The sequence below is a fragment of the Thunnus thynnus genome, chromosome 1 (genome assembly GCF_963924715.1).
Source record: "Thunnus thynnus chromosome 1, fThuThy2.1, whole genome shotgun sequence".
Taxonomy (NCBI): Eukaryota; Metazoa; Chordata; class Actinopteri; order Scombriformes; family Scombridae; genus Thunnus; species Thunnus thynnus.
In genome coordinates, this window is record NC_089517.1 from 11612412 (window position 1) to 11630689 (window position 18278).

The 18278-nt window shown below is 37.2% G+C and overlaps 2 protein-coding genes across 2 annotated transcripts; one reads left to right on the forward strand and one right to left on the reverse strand.

The window, feature by feature from the left end:
• Nucleotides 1-205: 205 nt before the first annotated feature.
• tmem208 (transmembrane protein 208) lies at nt 206-7990 on the reverse strand. Its single transcript, XM_067584401.1, has 6 exons — nt 7790-7990; nt 3996-4091; nt 3608-3667; nt 3361-3497; nt 1090-1174; nt 206-959 (listed from the first exon to the last, which is right to left on the reverse strand). The coding sequence occupies exons 1-6, from the start codon at nt 7793-7795 to the stop codon at nt 822-824; spliced, it is 522 nt and encodes a 173-aa protein (XP_067440502.1). The 5' UTR covers nt 7796-7990; the 3' UTR covers nt 206-821.
• A 1811-nt stretch (nt 7991-9801) lies between these two features.
• Nucleotides 9802-16013, forward strand: slc39a1 (solute carrier family 39 member 1). Its single transcript, XM_067584390.1, has 4 exons — nt 9802-10082; nt 11357-11487; nt 11913-12227; nt 13894-16013. The coding sequence occupies exons 1-4, from the start codon at nt 9968-9970 to the stop codon at nt 14245-14247; spliced, it is 915 nt and encodes a 304-aa protein (XP_067440491.1). The 5' UTR covers nt 9802-9967; the 3' UTR covers nt 14248-16013.
• Nucleotides 16014-18278: the final 2265 nt, after the last annotated feature.

Consider the following 18278-nt stretch of genomic DNA (forward strand, 5'->3'; position numbering starts at 1 on the left):
CTCAAACATCAAGGTGAAGTAACATTAAGAAAAACAAATCAGTGACTGAAGGGGGGACGTTAAGGCACTATAAGCAAGATTTAGTCGCCTGGTGAAAAGTGTAAAAAATTGCTTTTCAGACAACGGAGAGCAGTGAGCTTTGACTTCTCAAAACAACCACATCAAGCCTTTCTGACAATTAAAAAAAAACACTTTTCTTGAAACATACGATCGACTCCACACGCTGGAGAAAGTTTTTTTTATTGCAAAAATGTCTCCATCTTCCTATTAAAACTTGATTTCTATCCAGTTGATTTTATAAGACTTTATAGCTCACAAACAAAATATCTCAGCTCTGTAATGAAGGCTCACTGATGAATTATGTTACATTTTTCAAAAATAACACAAAATAAAAAATTAAAACATGCCATGATAAAAAAGGCCCTGGCAGAATCAATTCAGTCTTGACTCATTTTCATCAGTGTATTTGGGGGGGGGGGGGGGGGGGGGCTGATGTGTTTGGGGACTTGATGGAAATCCGCAGGGGGAAGTGTGACGGCATTGTGCAATAGCAAAACTCTAATATCTCTGCATGAGGACAAATGATATTTGGACCGTGACATTATCTAAATAGGGAACATTTCATTTCATAATTTGGGGAGAAAATTGGATTACAGGAGAAAACAGAAAGAAAACAAACATGGAAAACAAGATTCCACATTATCAGATTTGGGTTGAGTTTAACTTAATAACAAAATTTCTTCCTGAATAACTTAGGAGTTCCATGCCATCTGTATATTAGATTCTGTGTACAAAAATACTGCTCCGTCTGCTCTGCAGCATCAGAATCTCTTCATCTGTCTGCGCTCTTGTCTTCTCTGCTTCTTCTCATTCACTTCCTCTGGTGCTGAGGGGCTTTCTGCTGTAAACCAAGGGCCTAGAAAGTTCACCCACAGCAGGTGCAGGGCACGGGCCGGAGCCTGACACAAACACACACACACACACACACACACACACACACACACAAGGCAGGATTTAATTATTAACAGCTATGTAACAGGACTCATGATGGTAAACTGGAGACAGAACATATTCTACTAAATTTCTTACCAGCAGCCAAAGATACCAGAAATAAGAAGAGATTGTGCTGAGAACTTGTACTATGGCTGTGAGCAGGATGACGTCCTTCAGGTGCCTGAAACAAAAAAGAAACTGACAATAAATTGTCACTGAAAAAGAAAAAACAAAGCGTTTCTGTGTACATGGAGAGAAACCTTTGTGCTCCTCTGCATCAGTGTAGGTTTAGTTTCAGAGGTGGGACATCATAATGATCTATAGGACAAAAATAAATAAATACTATGTTGTTTAACATTGTTAAAGATCCTCTTCAGGCATGTTTTAGGACATGTAAAATGCTGTGCTTTGAATAATAATTTGTGTCTGATATGGTTTTCGAGTTCAGGTTCAATTGTTAGAAATTCTTAAAATTAAAATCTCCTCCTTGTGTCTCATTGATAGATCCAGAATCTGTGAATATGCAAATTATATTCATTTCAAAAGTTTAACTGCTGGGCACAAGATGTCTCCTGGTTCACTGTGAAATCCATTCTCAGTGTTTGTGCACTGCAGGCTTCAAGTTTCCACATCACAAGTTGTATTCAGGACGCTGAGCTGGATTATCCATATTTCATATGTCCATATATACCGGGAACACCAATCAATTTGCCGTGCTGGGGGGCTTCGATGTGAAAAAAATGAAAAGCGTAAATAGTTTTCGTGGTCAGAAAAGGCAGATACAACATTTATAAAGCATTTAGATTTAGATTTTATTTATCGTTATTCTTATTAATGAGAATATGAATAATAAGAATAAGAAAACAGTTGAGAAGTAGCTGCTGCTGTGCGTCTTTCAGCACCACAGAGGCATGGAGAGAGAGAGAGACGCTGTTTATTTCAGTAATAATAGTAACTACACTTTATTGCTAATAGAAAATATGTTTTAAGAGCATTTTACTAATCCATCCTCCTGTGTGGAATAAGTAGACCTGCACCTTTGTATATCTGAGGTCTACGGTTCATACATGAGTCAACTATTTTATTTTCTGTTTTACAAAGGTGAAAAGGAAAATCAAGTCCGTTATACATGTTGTACCTGCTGTTTCTGACCAGGAAAACGAAAAATGCCTTTTCGTTTGGGGATTTTGAAATGAAAATCAAATTAAACTATTCTTTTTTTCCATTCCTATAATTTTTGTTTCTGAAAAGAACAACAAAACAACCATAATTTCTAACAGCCTACACACTGCAGTACATTGTCTCAGTATGCTTCTCCTTCACATCACCTCACTGGTGCTCTGTGATCATTCAGCTGTTGAAATGGTTTCTTGCAACAGTCATTATTGTACTTGCCTTATTTGGTATATGTGGGTGTAATATGGTGTTGTGTGCGTAAAATGTGCAGTGTAATGTTTTCTCAGACATAATCTGTAATGGTTTTGCATGTAGGCTCATGTCTATCTGTGGTGTCAGGTTTTTTGGTTGTGTACTTCAGCAATAAGTTCATGTAAATCTATGGTCTTTATACACATAGTAAATTTCACTTTTTTTACATGTAAAGTGGGAAGAGGGGGGTACTTCAAGTGTGGTCACCCTCAGTCACCGCACTGTGTTAATCCGGGCCTGACGGGACCACAACAAACTCATGCTCGTAAGTACACGTGTTAAACTGAAATTTACGGTGTGCAAAAAGAAACTTTCCCCGTTCAGCAGATGAATGTGAAAACAGCCCTCTAGTGTCAAACTCTGCACATACATCATTCTGCACAGTGAAGCTCAAGCATCCAACTGAAGCATCCAGGGGGACTTTAACATCGGCCCTTCTAAATTAAAAATAGAAATTCAGTGATTCAGTGACGTTCTGTAGACTTTCTACCTGAGACAAAACACCAAAAACAGCCCCATAAAGCTTTTATTGCTGCTGCACACAACGCTTAATATTGCTGTAAGTGAGCAATAACATTTGAAGGAAACTTGGTGCATCAAGATTTTATCAACGCAGCACTTCACAAATCTAGATTGAGAGTTAAACAGAGGACACATTTTAGAAACATTTTAGCACTCAAACACTTGACACTTGAAGTCCACCTGGCCTTCTGACTCTTCTACACCTGATGTTAACATCTGCATTATGTCTACTTTACACTTGAAATCACTTTTATAAAGTACCTGCTGTATACACCCTGAAAATTTATTTCTCTTTCCCACACAATCCACATGTACAGTGAGCGCTTTGCCTCACTTGTTCAGCATTCAGAAGCATCCTGATAATCTAATTTTTGACACTTTCTGAACATCAATCATCTTCTCTCTTTGGTTACTTACTCTGCCATTCCCTGCTCCATGTTTAAGTCTATTCCTCCGTCCAGTAGACTTCCATCCTCAGCAAACACTGGCTTGGCCATAGCAGACATGGAGCGGTAACTCCCGACATACACTGCTAGTGCAAACACGAGAAGAAGCTACGAGAGGAGGAAAGAAAGACAATGAAACAGATGATAAATTACGACCTTTAAGGAGGATTTGTGAATATTTTAAATAACAATGTTGTCGCTTGTTTAAATACACTCACCCATGTCCAAAATGTAGACGAACTGTAGAAAACCAATAGATTTACAGCAGTATATATTGCCTGTGGAAGAAGAGCAGTGTATTTGACAAAAGTCTCAGTGAGTCATTTTTATGACTTCATGCATTGCCCTTTTTGCTTTTTGTGAAACAGCTAAAACAAGATATAAAAATGTGAAGTCTGAAGTTCGTCTTTTGTTACACAGTGAAATAAAACAGGCAATGTCATGATGGATTGTAGTTACACAATTTTATGTGCAAGCCTTGATCCAATGAGAAGGATGACTATAAATGCCACATCACTCATTCGAAGACTGCAGTGTTCATCTCGCTGACATTTAAACATGTTTTTTTTGACTGACGCAACCCAAAATTAGGGTCGAGGTTCTTACGTTAGCTCCAAGGATGACTCTTGTGTAGAACTTCAGAGTCGCCTCGTTCTCCTCAAAGATCTGCTTCTTTCCCTTTGTGCCAACTTTCCCTTTGGGCTGCAAGAAGGAAAACAATAGAAAGTGCTTTTAGCAATCGAATATGCATCTTGAGTCTAAGTGCAGGTTTTTTTATGGTTACTGGGCAGACCAAACCAGCTTACAGTTTAACCTTAAACAAAAGCACCAAAAGTACAAACACATTTTCTGCTTTGCACTGTTTGTTTGCAATTCTGCAACACAATTCTTGCAAAACACTAAACACTGCTGCTTACATTTGACACGTTGTTCAAGAATGAAATCTCTTGCAATAATTGTGAAAACACTTTTATTCAAAATGGAAAACACAGCTGAAATTGGCAACACACACACACACACACACACACACACACACACAAAAACACTTGTACACTAATTGAACACCAATCAGTTTGAGCCTTTGCTCTACAAATAGACCTCAGGTAAGCCTCGGGTCACCTCTTTTGTGAGAACTTTGCATACAAGGAGGCAGTGAGAGCGAGAGGAAGAGGTAGAGGAAAAGAGAGCAGTAGGAGGAGGATAAGGACAGGAACAAAGAACGGGACCAGGCAGCAGACGGAGACATATTTCCGACGACATTAGGACCACTTTGGCGGACCGTGGCCTGACGATGAGGGGGGCCGGGCAGAGAGTCAAGCCCAACCTGAGTTGCTGCGCAGTTGCATCCATCATACGGACATTTAGACTGGAGGACAGGTATGTCTTCAACTTACTAGACTGTAACTATGTAATTGTTGCACATCATTCTGCATCACAGTACAGTGGAATATTAGGTCTGTGCTCATCAGTGAAAAAGTGCGGGGGCTCTTGCCTTGCTTGTAGCTTGTAGTTTTGACTAAATATATCCTTGTGTGAAAATGTAGACACTGTAGTCAAGTGCAGTGCATGCATTTTCTGTTACAGAGAGTCCTGGACTTTGATGCTGCTGAACAGCCTCATGAGTTCATTTTCATTGATGAAGCTGGATTTAATCTCGCTAAAACCAGGCATCAGGCTGAAATGTTACAGCACAAAGAGCCATTGTGAATGTCCCTGTGCAGTGCGGGGTAAATATCACCTTGTGTGCCGCCATAAGTCTGCAAGGAGTTCTCCATCACCAGGCCACCCCCCTAGGTCCCGACAATACTGCACACATAATCACATTTCTGGATGCGCTACATAATGCAGTTGTCAAGGACGGACCAGAGCAGCCCAGGTTTGTTGTCATCTGGGGTAATGTTATTTTCCATCGGGCTGCTCTGGTCTGCGACTGGTTCACCAACCACAATAACATCACAGTTGCATACTTGCCCCCTTATTCCCCATTTCTCAATCCGATTGAGGAATTCTCTTCGGCTTGGCGTTGGATAGTGTATGACCGCCAACCACATGCCCGCCTGCCTCTTCTGCAAGCAGTGGAAGAGGCATGGGAAGCCGTTGAGGTAGGTCGGTCCAGGGTTGGAAACGGCACACAAGGCAATATTTTTCCCATTGCCTAATCAGGAATTACATTGTTTAAGATGCAGATGAGATGATGGGAACAGACTCTAACAGAAGGTGGGATCCATAAACCATCCATCCCTTACAATCCCTTACAATGTTATTTTTTTGTTTACTATTGCATCGTAATTGTACTGTAATTATTTTTATTTCTGTGAGTTTATAGAACATATTGCAGTGATTACTGTACTGTAATTCTACTTTTCTTTGTTTTTTTGTTGTTGTTGTGAAACCAGTAATGGCAAAGAATAAGCCGTATTTTCCGAAGTCTTTCTATTTTTGTGTTCATTGAAATGTAAGTAGATGTATTTTACTGGAACAATGCCATTTTGCAAAAGGATTGTAAGGTTTTAATTACAGTTGAATTTTGACAAAGAAGTGAGATGTTTATCTCCAAGTGTTATTTGGCGCTTGTGTAGAGTTTTGACACAATGACCCAAATTCCACAACAAGTGTGTAAGCAATTGTACAAAAACTGTAATATCTGCTTCATTCAGTTTCAACTTCAGATTTTTCCTCTTTAACAATATTTCAGATGTTGATCTCACTTGAACTGCAAACCTGATGATTTGTGAACTTTATACATCTTCATATCTTATGATAGAAATACAACCTGGATGATGAGTCACTCATTCACATGACATAATGAATCACAAATTCTAGCACAGAAAAAAATGTACCTTTGAACTTCGGCTCTTCCCTGTTGACAATTAAATATTATAAGAAAGCAAACAAGGAAGTTTTTTTAAAGCGTCTGTTTAAATCATGTGTTTTAAGCATGTGATGGTTCCTTAAATGTGCAGATTTACAGCTTTTCCTTGTTGTTACATTATTATAAACCGATTGTTTGTTTGTGTATCTGTTGGTTGGACAAACAACACATTTGAAGTTAATTTACTAACTGTAAACCTTTATTTATCTTCCAATAAGCTCTGGATTGACAGTGATCAATATTTTTCACCATTTCTGACATTTTATGGCTCAAACAACTAATTGATTAATCAAGAAAATAACTGACAGATTAATTCATAATGAAAATAATCATCAGCTGAAGCCCTACAACTTTTGTTGTAGATCTGTCTTAATGATGTAATTTTGCTCTGTGCTGTTTGTTTATTTTGTTGATTGTTCATGTGTGCACCACCCTGTTTTAGGTTGTATATAGTTATAATCAAGGCGTAATGTTTAACTAAGTTATTATTCTAAGAAAAACAACTTGTGAGTAGGAATTTCACAAGATTACATGGGAGGCTGCATAACACCACATCTAAATGTTTATGCTGCTCTCTTGGCCAGGTCTCTCCAGGAAAAGAGATTTTAATCTCAATGAGACTTTATCTGATTAAATAAAGGATATATAAATATGAATAGATTCATAACCAACAGGGATTAAAGGGCAGCTTCACAATTTTTCAAGTCTGTCTTGAAACAATAGTCAGGTGCCCAAATGAACATTGAAATAGTTTTTTAATTGCCATAAACATCCCTCCTGTTCATACTGACCATTAGAAGATCCCTTCATAATGCACTTACAATGTAAGTAATGGGGGGAAAATCCACAGTCCACTTTCAGTGCAAAAATGTATTTAAAAGTTTATCTAAAACTAATATGAAGCTTCAGCCGTCGAAATTAGTGAGATCAAGTCAATATCATTCAACACTACAGCCTTTTTCATGCCAAAGTCCCTCTTTTTGTAACTATACTTCCACCGCAGCTCAACAGGGAAACACAAAGAGGGAATTTGATGCTAAAAAGACTGTAAATGTGGCAGATATCCACTTGATATGACTAACTCAGACTGCTGAGGCTTCATTTAAGCTTCAGATAAACACAGTGGACACACTGTGGACTTTGGCCCCCATCACTAAGACTGGAAGCACGTTTGAAGGGGATCTGTTAATAGCCAGTATGAAGAGGAGGAATGATTACAGCGAGGAAAACCTCTTTCAATGTTCATGTGAGCACCTGACTGTTAGCTGTTGTCATATGGGCCCTTTTAACTGATTACAACTATGATTCGGCTTTGTGAAATAATCTTTGTATGGAAGAAAAACTGGCATAAGTCTGTTTTTTCGCTACACAGACCTAATTTGCGTTTCTTCTCCCTGCAGTTGCGTAATTGTACAAGACAGCATCATTGGAAGCTACAGTAAATATTAAGCTGACTATAGAAATGAATGAGTGAGCAGCTGAGTGACTGTCAGATATTGTTGTGACTGCATGTGTCTGAGTCTCTCACCGCCATTCGCTCTCAGACCCGGTGTTCTGCTCGCTTCCTCTGCGTCTTCTTTGACATGGACCTCTGACCCACTGCCGCTGGTCTCCGTTATTATTTTACTGCATCAAAAAAAGAAATTGACAGTAGTCACTGCTGCTGAATTTCTTGTAACACATCAGCATTTGAGGCTTCTCGGGGTCAATACATCCGGCGCATGAAAATGCCGTCATCAAGTCGTGTTACTGACACTCGAAATTTGGTGACAAGGTGCCATCTGCTGGTCATATTTAAAAAGTCAAGTGGCAGCAGAAAAGATAAAATGTACCTGTGATTACCTATGATAATGTAACTATAATATTAATTAATATGTGCAGGTGGGTTTCAAAAACTTCTGTTATTATTTCAATGGTGAGTTCACCCAAATGACAAAAAAACAAAAACAAAGATAAAAAACACAACACATCATATCTGTAATATATCTAATGTTAGTCATGTAGCTACTTTTGGTTTTATTAATGTAGTTAGTTACTTTCCACCACTGCTAGAGTCAAGAGTTCAAAGTAAAAATAGTAAAATACACTTAGCATAGCTAGCTAGCGTTACTTACAACTCTATTTAGAATTAGCAACAGATTATCTAGACAGTTAGCTAATGGCTACCTTTGTTAGCTTTAAACTCATCTAAACTACGAATTACGTATCAACATTCATAAAACAGCTAATGTATAATAAAAAGATTACCAACAAAAAAAATGCTCCAACAAGGACGTTTGGGGAGTAGATAAAAGATGCTTGTCGATATTTGTTTTGTCACAGATTTGACAAAAGTCTGTTAAACTACAACTGTCGCGGTTGCTATAGAACAGAATGTTCAACAGTTCACTCGAAGGGATTTTTCTCACCATGGCAACCGAAAGTTGTTCTTGTTAATGGCTTGTTAATAAATGATCAATAAAGCATTAGATAATTTAATAAAAACTATTTGTTACAACTATTAAAACATTTATAAAGTCCTCCTCATCAGACAGTAGAACCAAAAATGAAGGCACATCTTTACTAACTTGGGTTTATTTGCCACTTGACTATAATTTGCGCTTGCAAAAATAATTTTTCCATCAAAGGAAAATAATTAAATATGCATTATATGTTAATGCAATATATTGTGTGTCAGTTTGTAATGTCTCAAGGAAGGGTTTGTGGAGTCAAAGTTAAGTATGTTAAAGGAAACACATGTAACTCATAGGCCTACATGTTACAGCCATAGCCTACAGAAAAAAAAAAAAAAAAAAAAAAATTGGCCCCCTGATGAAAGTTTTGACTTTCATAGTTTACATTAAAAATTTTACATTTTTTTCAGAAATCTACTGTAGATTACACAATCAACACAAGGCTGCTGCAAATCTCAATTATTGCAATATAACCTTACAATACTATTAATACTACTAATGCTGCTCTCACACGAGGAAGTTTAATGTGTGAATTATAACACTTTACTTACCCAACTTTAGCCTGTGTGACACTAACAGAGTTGTTCTTCACAAAAACACATGGGCTGCAGTCGAACAGAAATGGTGTGTTGATGCCATTTTGTTCAGATGCAATCCTTAACATCGATTTTATTCTTAAATGATTTAAAAGAAATAAACAAAACATACAGGCTGCGTTTACACTTCACTGGCTAATGCCCCCCAAATGAAAATCCTAAAAAAAAAAAAAAAGTGGCCCATAGTTGAACCTGCTTGTTGACACCTGCTGTACGAAATTCTGTATATAAAACTAGTTTTATTATATTATATAGTAAAATCTGGCGGCACAGCAGTCCAGACAAACTGTTCCTGAGGATGGAGCTATTGCAGTGATTATTATTAAGGGTATGAAAAAAGGAAATAATGAAATAATAAATGCTGACCACCAAGTTTCTGCAGCACAGGCTACTTTTTAAGTATTGTAGTGGATAGGTATGACTGCACGGGGGCGCCCTTCCTCATGTTTTGCGATTTTCGAAAAGCTATGTTGGACCCTTCTCAGCCGCCGTAGCCTGTACCTCGGGACTACAACCTAAATAACAACATTATGGTCGCTGCTGCTAGTCGCAGTTCATGACTGAAACTTATCGTCGAGCGAGCTTCGGCTTGCTTTAAAGCTAATCTGATGATAGTACAGTTTGGTTTTCTTTTAAACTGACACTTCACAGTTCAAAATGGATTACCTGCTCCAGGTGAAAATAGGCGCTCTGTTCGGTTTATTGTTCTTAACTCTTCTTTTTGGATTTATCCCTGCTCGAGTCAAATGGTTCAGCCAAACAAACGGGACAGGTGGGTAAATGTTAGCCTAAAATAAACGTTAAGCAGCAGTGTTCATTTATAGCAGGCTGTATCAATGTCTTATTGTATCTTTTAAAGAGGATGTGGGACGTGAACATAACCTCAAATCTCAGAAAACAATTCGGAATATGTCGAACAAGAGTAAAGACTTTATATTGATTGGGTCACTTGTTGGTTTATTACATCGATGCCGAATTAAAGTAGGAGAGTCAACGCTTAATTTGCAGTTTTCATTTTTGTTCTACAGTGGTTTACTGTTTGCAGATAAGCAGGCAAACGCTAAATTGCCAAAACTTTAAATGTAGTTTGGTCTTACGGCCCCATCAATCACGAGCGGATCAGGGGCTGTAGGTTGTAACTTAAAGGCAGTAGTCGTCTGTCTTAGGGGAATCATTTTAGCTGTAGACAGGAGTTGTGGGACTTAACTGCTATTGATCTTATCAGCTGTGATTTAGAAACCATCAACAATGTGTTGACATTTGGTGAGATTACAAAGTGCTAATAAAGTGATAAATAATAAGGCGGATAAGCTAGAGCCATTGATCATAACAAATTACCACTTAAAAATGATTTACTGTTGTATTTTCATAAAACATCTACACATAAGCCATAGGCCTACGTATTGGTCTGACAGGGTTCACTAATTCTTGTACCATTACATTGTAACTGTCATATGATTTACCCTAAAGGAATGTATAGGTCATTACTGCCATTAATAAATCCGCCTCTCAACTCTGGGCTCGAGTCACCTGATAAGGATGAAGCCGAAGCCTGAAGCCTTCTTACAACATGGTCACATTTTATTTCATGTATAGCACAGGCAAACCAACACGGTCAGGGTGATGAACCTTTTCTATCCTGACATGGAAGTGAAAGTATCTTTTCTCTCCATAGTGTTTCAGTGCAGTCAACTTTAGTAGTCTGCTGAGTCATTTCCACCTCAGTGCTTAAAATGCTGATGTGTCACATGATCTCCCCTCAATTAATCTGACATCACTTCACTTCACCTTTTGGCCAACTAATGATTTATTTACCAAGTTAGAAAATGTAAAATGAACCCATTAATGAATTTAAATAGAGAATTAGGATTCACTATCATACTTTTTTAGAAGAAATTCACAAAGTCAGAGTCAGACATACTGTAGCTGAGCCTGAAATGGGAAAACATGCCTTGTTTGCATTTAATAGCCTTTTGTCTGCAATACAGTTATCAGTGTGTTAGTTCATCTTACAACAAAAGACATGTTTATTCTTTACCTTTTCAGAAACCCACCGCACAGTCTTGAGTCTGATCAGCTGTTTCGCCGGCGGGGTGTTCTTGGCAGCATGTCTGCTCGACATCATTCCAGATTATCTGTCGGACATGAACGCCGAGCTGGATGCTCGGAAGATGGAGGTATGTCCAGATCTGGACTGATCCGGACAAGCTTGGGGTCTGAAAAGGACCTCAAAAATACTACATACATTAGAGCTGCAGTGATTTAATTGATTAGTCAGTCGACAGAAAATTAATTGGCAACTATTTTTATATTCAATTAATCGTTTAAGTCATTTTTCCATGCAAACATGCCAAACATTTGATAGTTCACGCTTCTCTAATGTGAGGATTTGCTGCTTTTGTTTCTCTTAAATTATAGTAAGCTGAATATTTTGGGTTTTATTTGCTCTTACTATATCTAGGATTACTAATCTGATCAGTCCAATTCTGGATGACTGAGAGCTTTTATAGAGATACTGTGTTGAAATGTGGTTAAAATCTCTCTTGACTTCACCAGACTGAACCTGCAATCTGGTTAATCTCTCTATGTCGGTCTCACACAGATCAGCTTCCCCCTTCCAGAGTTCATCATGGCTTCCGGCTTCTTCATGGTCCTCATCTTGGAGAAGATTATCCTGAACTGTCGGGAGATGGGAGGAGCTCAGGAGGAGAGGGCACCCCTGATACACGACAACAGAAACGGGCACAGCCACGGGCATGGATCAGCCACGAGCTCTGATCTGGAGAGCAGCGGCCACCATGTCCATGTTGACTTTCAGGCCCACTCCCCCTTTCGTTCCTTCATGCTCTTCCTCTCTCTCTCGCTCCACTCTGTCTTTGAGGGTCTTGCCATAGGCCTACAGAGCACTGACTCAAAGGTAAGAAGAGAGAAAGTACTCGACCTGATGTTAAATCTGCTCAAGGTTCCAGAGAATATATGGTGCTCATTGACTTCTCCTCTTATCTTTTTCTTTTTTTGTTTTCCCACACTTTTATCTAACTCCACCTCTCTGGTTCTTCATGCATGAGGAACATGTTCTGCCCTTTGGGAATAGAAAAGTGATGCACAAACAAAGTTGGAATCATGTTCAGAGGGTTTCACTTTGTGGCTTCAGGCGCTTTGGCAGTAAAGGAATCTCACTGTCATGAGAATCAAATCTGTGTTGTAAAGTCACAAGACCCTCTGTAAGCAGTTTCAACATACTATCAGTGTTGCCTCGGGTCGTTTCATCTTCATGTTATGTAGTTTGTTTTGTGTGTACAGCTGTTTTTTATCATGGACAATTCCTTCACTATGTAGAAAAAATATGTTTAGAAAACATATATAAAAGCTTCATTCATTGATGTAAATCCCATGGTATAGTTTAAACATTATCTTAATATCAGCTGAGAGTCTTGTTTTTGCTGACCTGCATTGGTTGAAGTTCTTACTTTGCTTCAGTGATGTGTATATGAATATTAGGTGTGGTTATAGATGCAACAGAGCACAAATCAAATCAGATGAGGTGCAACGAACAAGATTTTATGGTTGGTGTTAAATTAAGCATCAGCTTGTGAGTTGACGTTAACTGCCAAAAATGAGGAAGTTATTTTGATTATCTTAATTAATCAGTAACCGGCTTAAAATGGGAAATATGAATAAGATTATCATCAGGATGTATCATGAAAATGTCTTGAGAAACTATTTATAAATAACATAAGACAGAAATGGATGTCTACCTTTTCCCTGACAAATCAAGATACTGAGATATTATTTCATGGTGTATAACTTATATCGCTCAACCCTGTTATCAGAATCAGACAGTGGTGGGAGAAGAACTGAGACTTTTGACTTGAGTAAAAGTAGCAATATCACAATATAAAAAGTCTCCTTTACAAGTAAAAGTCTTGCATTGAAAATCTTAAGTAAAAGTATAAGTTGAAAAATTTACTGAAAGTATCAAAAGTAAAATTACTCATCATGCAAAATGGCCCTGCTCAGTTTTATTTTTATTATATATAGAGATATACAGTGCCATGTTTTGTTGTTTGACCACATGGAATCAAAGATTTAGACCCTTTAATGTCAAAGTGAAAACAGATCTCGACAAAGGAGTCTAAATTAATTACAAATATAAAATACATAATCGTCTGCCAAATGAAATTGTAACATAATCTGTTTTACTAGGAAATCTAGATCTGAAAAGTAAATGTAGTGGAGTGGAAGTGTAAAGTAGCATAAAATGGAAATGTTAAGTAAAGTGCAAGTACCTCAAAACTTAATTAATTACTATTACTAATTATTACTAATTATTACTTAATTACAGTACTTGAGTAAATGTACTTTGTTACAACTAAATGACTAACGGAGTATCTACACAAAGATTATATTATTAATGGACAGTCTATTATCAGTGGTTATGGACGGGTTGGTATGATGTTGAACAAGGAATGCAAGAGAGAGAAAGCTGAATCATCTGTGCAGACTTTCTTGATAAATTATTAAGGAAAGCTGTTATATTCAATATAAATAACCATAAAAACCTGTTTTCTTGTTTTCTTCAGGTTTTAGAGATCTGCATTGCTATACTCGTCCACAAGAGCATCATCGTGTTCAGCCTGTCTGTGAAGCTTGTCCAGAGTGCAGTTCGTCCTATGTGGGTGGCTGCTTACATCGGCGTGTTCGCCATGATGTCACCTTTAGGTATCGGCATTGGCATCGGTGTGATGGAGGCCCAGCTAGCAGCTGGAGCCCTAATCCAGGCCGTCCTAGAGGGGCTCGCTGCGGGCACTTTTGTTTACATCACCTTCCTGGAGATCCTCCCACATGAGCTCAACTCCCCCGGAAAGCAGCTTCCCAAGGTGCTCTTCATCCTGCTGGGCTTCAGCATCATGGCAGGCCTCACATTTCTGGGCTGACACTAAGACCAGCCCTCATATGAGCTGGTCTATCTGTCAGCATGTGACCTGAGCACTTTGTGCCATCTACTGCAACTTCCACATGTTTGTGGGTGACTTTTGTACATAAAGACAAACTGTTCTCATTGTAAAAGGAGACAGTTTATTGCCACACTGTTACATCCAGCTCTGGAGATTGTAATGTCAAAGGGAGCATGATGACAGCAGCTGGTTTTTATTTCTTTTAATATACTTATTTTTAGAAATCAAAATTGAGGAAACCCATTTCTCAATATAATTTCTTTTAAAGAGGATTTTATGTGAAGAGGAACCACTTAATGATAAGTTGTGGATGACTGAGAGAGGAATAGGGGAAATGTCCCTTCATTTATCATCGGCCTTGTTTTGAAACGTGCTTTGGACCTGCAAACACAATCTCTGTGTCTGACCTTTGACACGGTTTAGGAAACCACTGGAAACAAAGGGCCTTAACTGTGTATATATGATACCGTGTAATTAATTCAATCATGTCCGTTTATCAGCACCTCCAGATATTTCATGTTTACATTTGATTTCTGACAAATTCAAAGGGGAAGTTTGACAGTTTGTTGTTCCCAAAAAGCACTGCTTGTGCCTTCACTTTTGTGGAAGTATTTCATTCGGTACTGTGTGTTCTTTAGTACACACTCAGCTGGATGGATGGTCTTCATATATTATTGTTAATAGCATTTCTACCGATACAGACCTCTTTCATAAATTCTGGGATTTTAGTGCAGTGCATTTTAGATGTAGTTTCAAAAATTTGCCGCTCATTACAAATGCACCATTTATTATGTTTCTTTCAGTAAACGAGTATAAATGTAAACTGACTCCCTGATGCCTTAAGAAGTTTTATGCCAAAAAAGGGGGGAAAAAAGAATAGCTGTCAAGAAAAAAGAAGATTTCTTTTTTTTTTATACTGTTTGCACTTTTCCAATAAAGAATCAGTGATTACTGTATCTCCACACTTGAGCGAGGCTAAAACATAACGGGCTGTTAACAACCCACTATTTTAACAAGCTGATTGCTGTTATTTACAGTACATTAACCTTTGGTCTAGTTTAGTCCACTCTGCCACTTTATGTCTTATTAAAACATGATTTCCATGTTGATTCCTTTTCTCTATTTTAAGTGTGGACAAATACAGAGGCGTTAAATATCAGCACACCATCTCAGACGAACTATCTACTTCATATAAAGATAAAGAAGTGCAGTTTAAAGAAGAGACACTAAATCTGCAAACTGACACATTACGGTATTTTACTACTTGCGGTACAGAACAGTTCAATGCACCTAAAACTACAGTATAAGCTGAGGGACAAAGCTGTATTCATGGTTCACACATGTGAAGCGGCTTTAATAGAGTGAGTCCATAAACAGGCTTTAAAGATCATTTGGTCTGTTTAAGTAGGAAAAACAGTACTTTTTCAAACATGTCTCAGAAATATCCAGAACATTTGTGCGTTGAGCTTGTATGTGCAGTCAAAGTCAACCAGTGTTAAAGTCTGTGTATGTAATTATAGAGTTAAACTGTCCCTGTTTAGTCACAATTCCTGTTTTGGTCTTTTAGTCTTGTGATGATCAGAATGTTTCCTGAGTAGCAGGAAGTTGGGCTGTGGGTGTTGGTTGTCATGATAAAGACAAGCAGATGTCAGCAAAAAGAAAAAAAGTGTCAATGCCAGTTCAAATGTGTTATGAACCTTTTTTGTCATTAAAGATCATCTGACCAAAATGAAACTGTTTCCACCCAAAAAAAATGACTGCTTTCACTTCAGTGTTGTTAATTTTCTATTTTTCACAATATCATTTGTTTCTAAGACATGAAAAATTTGTATTTAACTACATTTTATTACAACTTAATAGTGTCTCATAGCACAGACAAGTGCACTAAAGTTTTGTCAAGTATATATTAAGTAGTGACGAATGAATCATAACATCAAGTATCAATACTACAGATACTAAGACATGTTTAGAATATTAATAATAGCGTCAATATGATCAATGTAAAAGAATGTATTCATCTCACCTTCACAAACATTTTAGTTAGTTACCATGAAAAACGTATGTTTTAACGTTAATCTGATTAAGTGAACAGTCAATAGTAAGAAATGTCTAATGTTTGCTAAGTTAATTAGGTAATTAAACATATTTATTGTTTAATTACCTTTTGTTTTACTTTTAGTAGCCTTTTAATCAGGAATTCACCTCATAAACTGTTACACACCGCTGTCCCCTGCATGATAGTACGTGATAATAATAATGATTAAAAAAAATTGATTAATAAAAAAGTATCAGTAATCGAGTGATTCTGATATTCTGGTATTACTTAGTATCGATCAGACATTGATTATACATTAAGATTAGAAAGTCAGAAACAGAAAAATATAAATACATTAATTATTAGTGCACTGTATTAGATTATTTGTTGTTGTCTATGAGGTTAGTGTGTAATCACTGGGGATAAAATGTGCTGTCATCCTCCTTTGTTAAAACATATTGATGATGCCTGTGTGTGGTTCCAATGAGCCTGTTGATAGTAAAGCAAACGGCATCATTACGAACTATTTAACATATTTCAATCTCTCTTCTTCAACTCTAATTCTAATCCAAAGAAAGCCATTTAAATACAGTAGAAACAGGCACTGAATGATTCCTTATAGGTGTCTTCACTGATGCGTTGTTTAGGATTTGATGCCGTTCGGTCGATGTGGCAGCAGATAACTGGCACCACTAGGTGGGAGTGTTGATCCTTTGATTGAGAGCCTGATTTTATTCTGATCTTCCGCTCAATTAAGGACAAAGTTTCATAGAGGCAGGATTATAAAATTAGTCAGATAATGCAGATAATTGTGACATCCTGTGGTACTGTTTGGAGTCAGTTAAAGAAGACTGGAATATAGATTTTAGGACTTTTCTTGACACATGTTTAAGATTAATAATAAGACTATTTTGTATTTTAACTTTTTTAAATAGCTTTTTGGACACCTCACTTAATTTGCCTGGTAAGGCATTCATGTGATTTTAAATCTCTATCAGTCTTCAGACTTTGTAAGGAACAGTGTTTAAGATTTCTAGATATTTTCAAGTCATTTTTTATTTATATCAATATCATAAGTCACAAATTTGCAGCATGCAGCATCCTCAATGCGTAGCCTCTCAATTTGAATAAGAAAAAAACTCTTTAATGAGGAAAAAATGGGTTCTGTTCTAACCCTAAAACATATATCATCTTAAGGATTTTAGACCATTTATATTTATGAAAGTGTATTTTCCCTTCAGATCCTTTACTTGAGTAAAAGTACAAATAAAACAATCTAAAAAACGAAAGACCTGCATTCAAAATCAGCTAAATATACTTAAATATCAAAAGTAAAAGTTCTCTACAGGAAAATGGTCCTTAACTGGCATATCATCATATTTATCACTCGTTAAGACTAATGCATCAATGTGTAAGTAACATTTTACTGTTGTACTTTTCAGTAGTTCAGTCCAGTGGTGTCCAGCATAGGGGTCGGGCACGTCCAAACGGTCACAAGATAAATCTTAGGGGTCATGAGATGATTCATCAGGTAAGAAAGAAGAAAAAGTTCTGCTACATAAATCTGGATTCATTTTTGGGACTTTGGGCTGAATCTTTGCTTTTTTGTAATATTTGAGAGTGTTGCATTTTTTGGAAAATGACACCAGCTTAGAAGTTTAGAGAGAACTGCAGACAACTTATAGACTTCTGAAACTAAACACTGATTTTTTTGTAAGGGGTCACAAGCCAAAATGGTAGGAAACAACTGGTTAAAAAACATATTATACATGTTTTTAATGTAAAATCTTGAAAGTAACCAGTAACTATAGTTGTTGGATAAATGAAGAGGAGTAGAATTATAAGTAGTATAAAATGGAAATACTCAAGTAAAGTACAAATACCTCAAAATTGTGCTTAAACTGGCCTCCCTTCATTGGCTTCCAGTAAAACACTGAATTGACTTTAAAATCTTACTTATTACATACAAGGCCTT

Coding starts and splice junctions, on each gene's coding strand:
- tmem208 (XM_067584401.1), bottom strand. Junction 3,668..3,995: donor GAGTCATCCTTGGAGCTAAC/GTAAGAACCTCG, acceptor CTTCTTCCACAG/GCAATATATACTGCTGTAAA. Junction 3,498..3,607: donor CGTCTACATTTTGGACATGG/GTGAGTGTATTT, acceptor CTCCTCTCGTAG/CTTCTTCTCGTGTTTGCACT.
- slc39a1 (XM_067584390.1), top strand. CDS start 9,968: ATGGATTACCTGCTCCAGGTGAAAATAGGCGCTCTGTTCGGTTTATTG. Junction 11,488..11,912: donor TGGATGCTCGGAAGATGGAG/GTATGTCCAGAT, acceptor GGTCTCACACAG/ATCAGCTTCCCCCTTCCAGA. Junction 12,228..13,893: donor TACAGAGCACTGACTCAAAG/GTAAGAAGAGAG, acceptor TGTTTTCTTCAG/GTTTTAGAGATCTGCATTGC.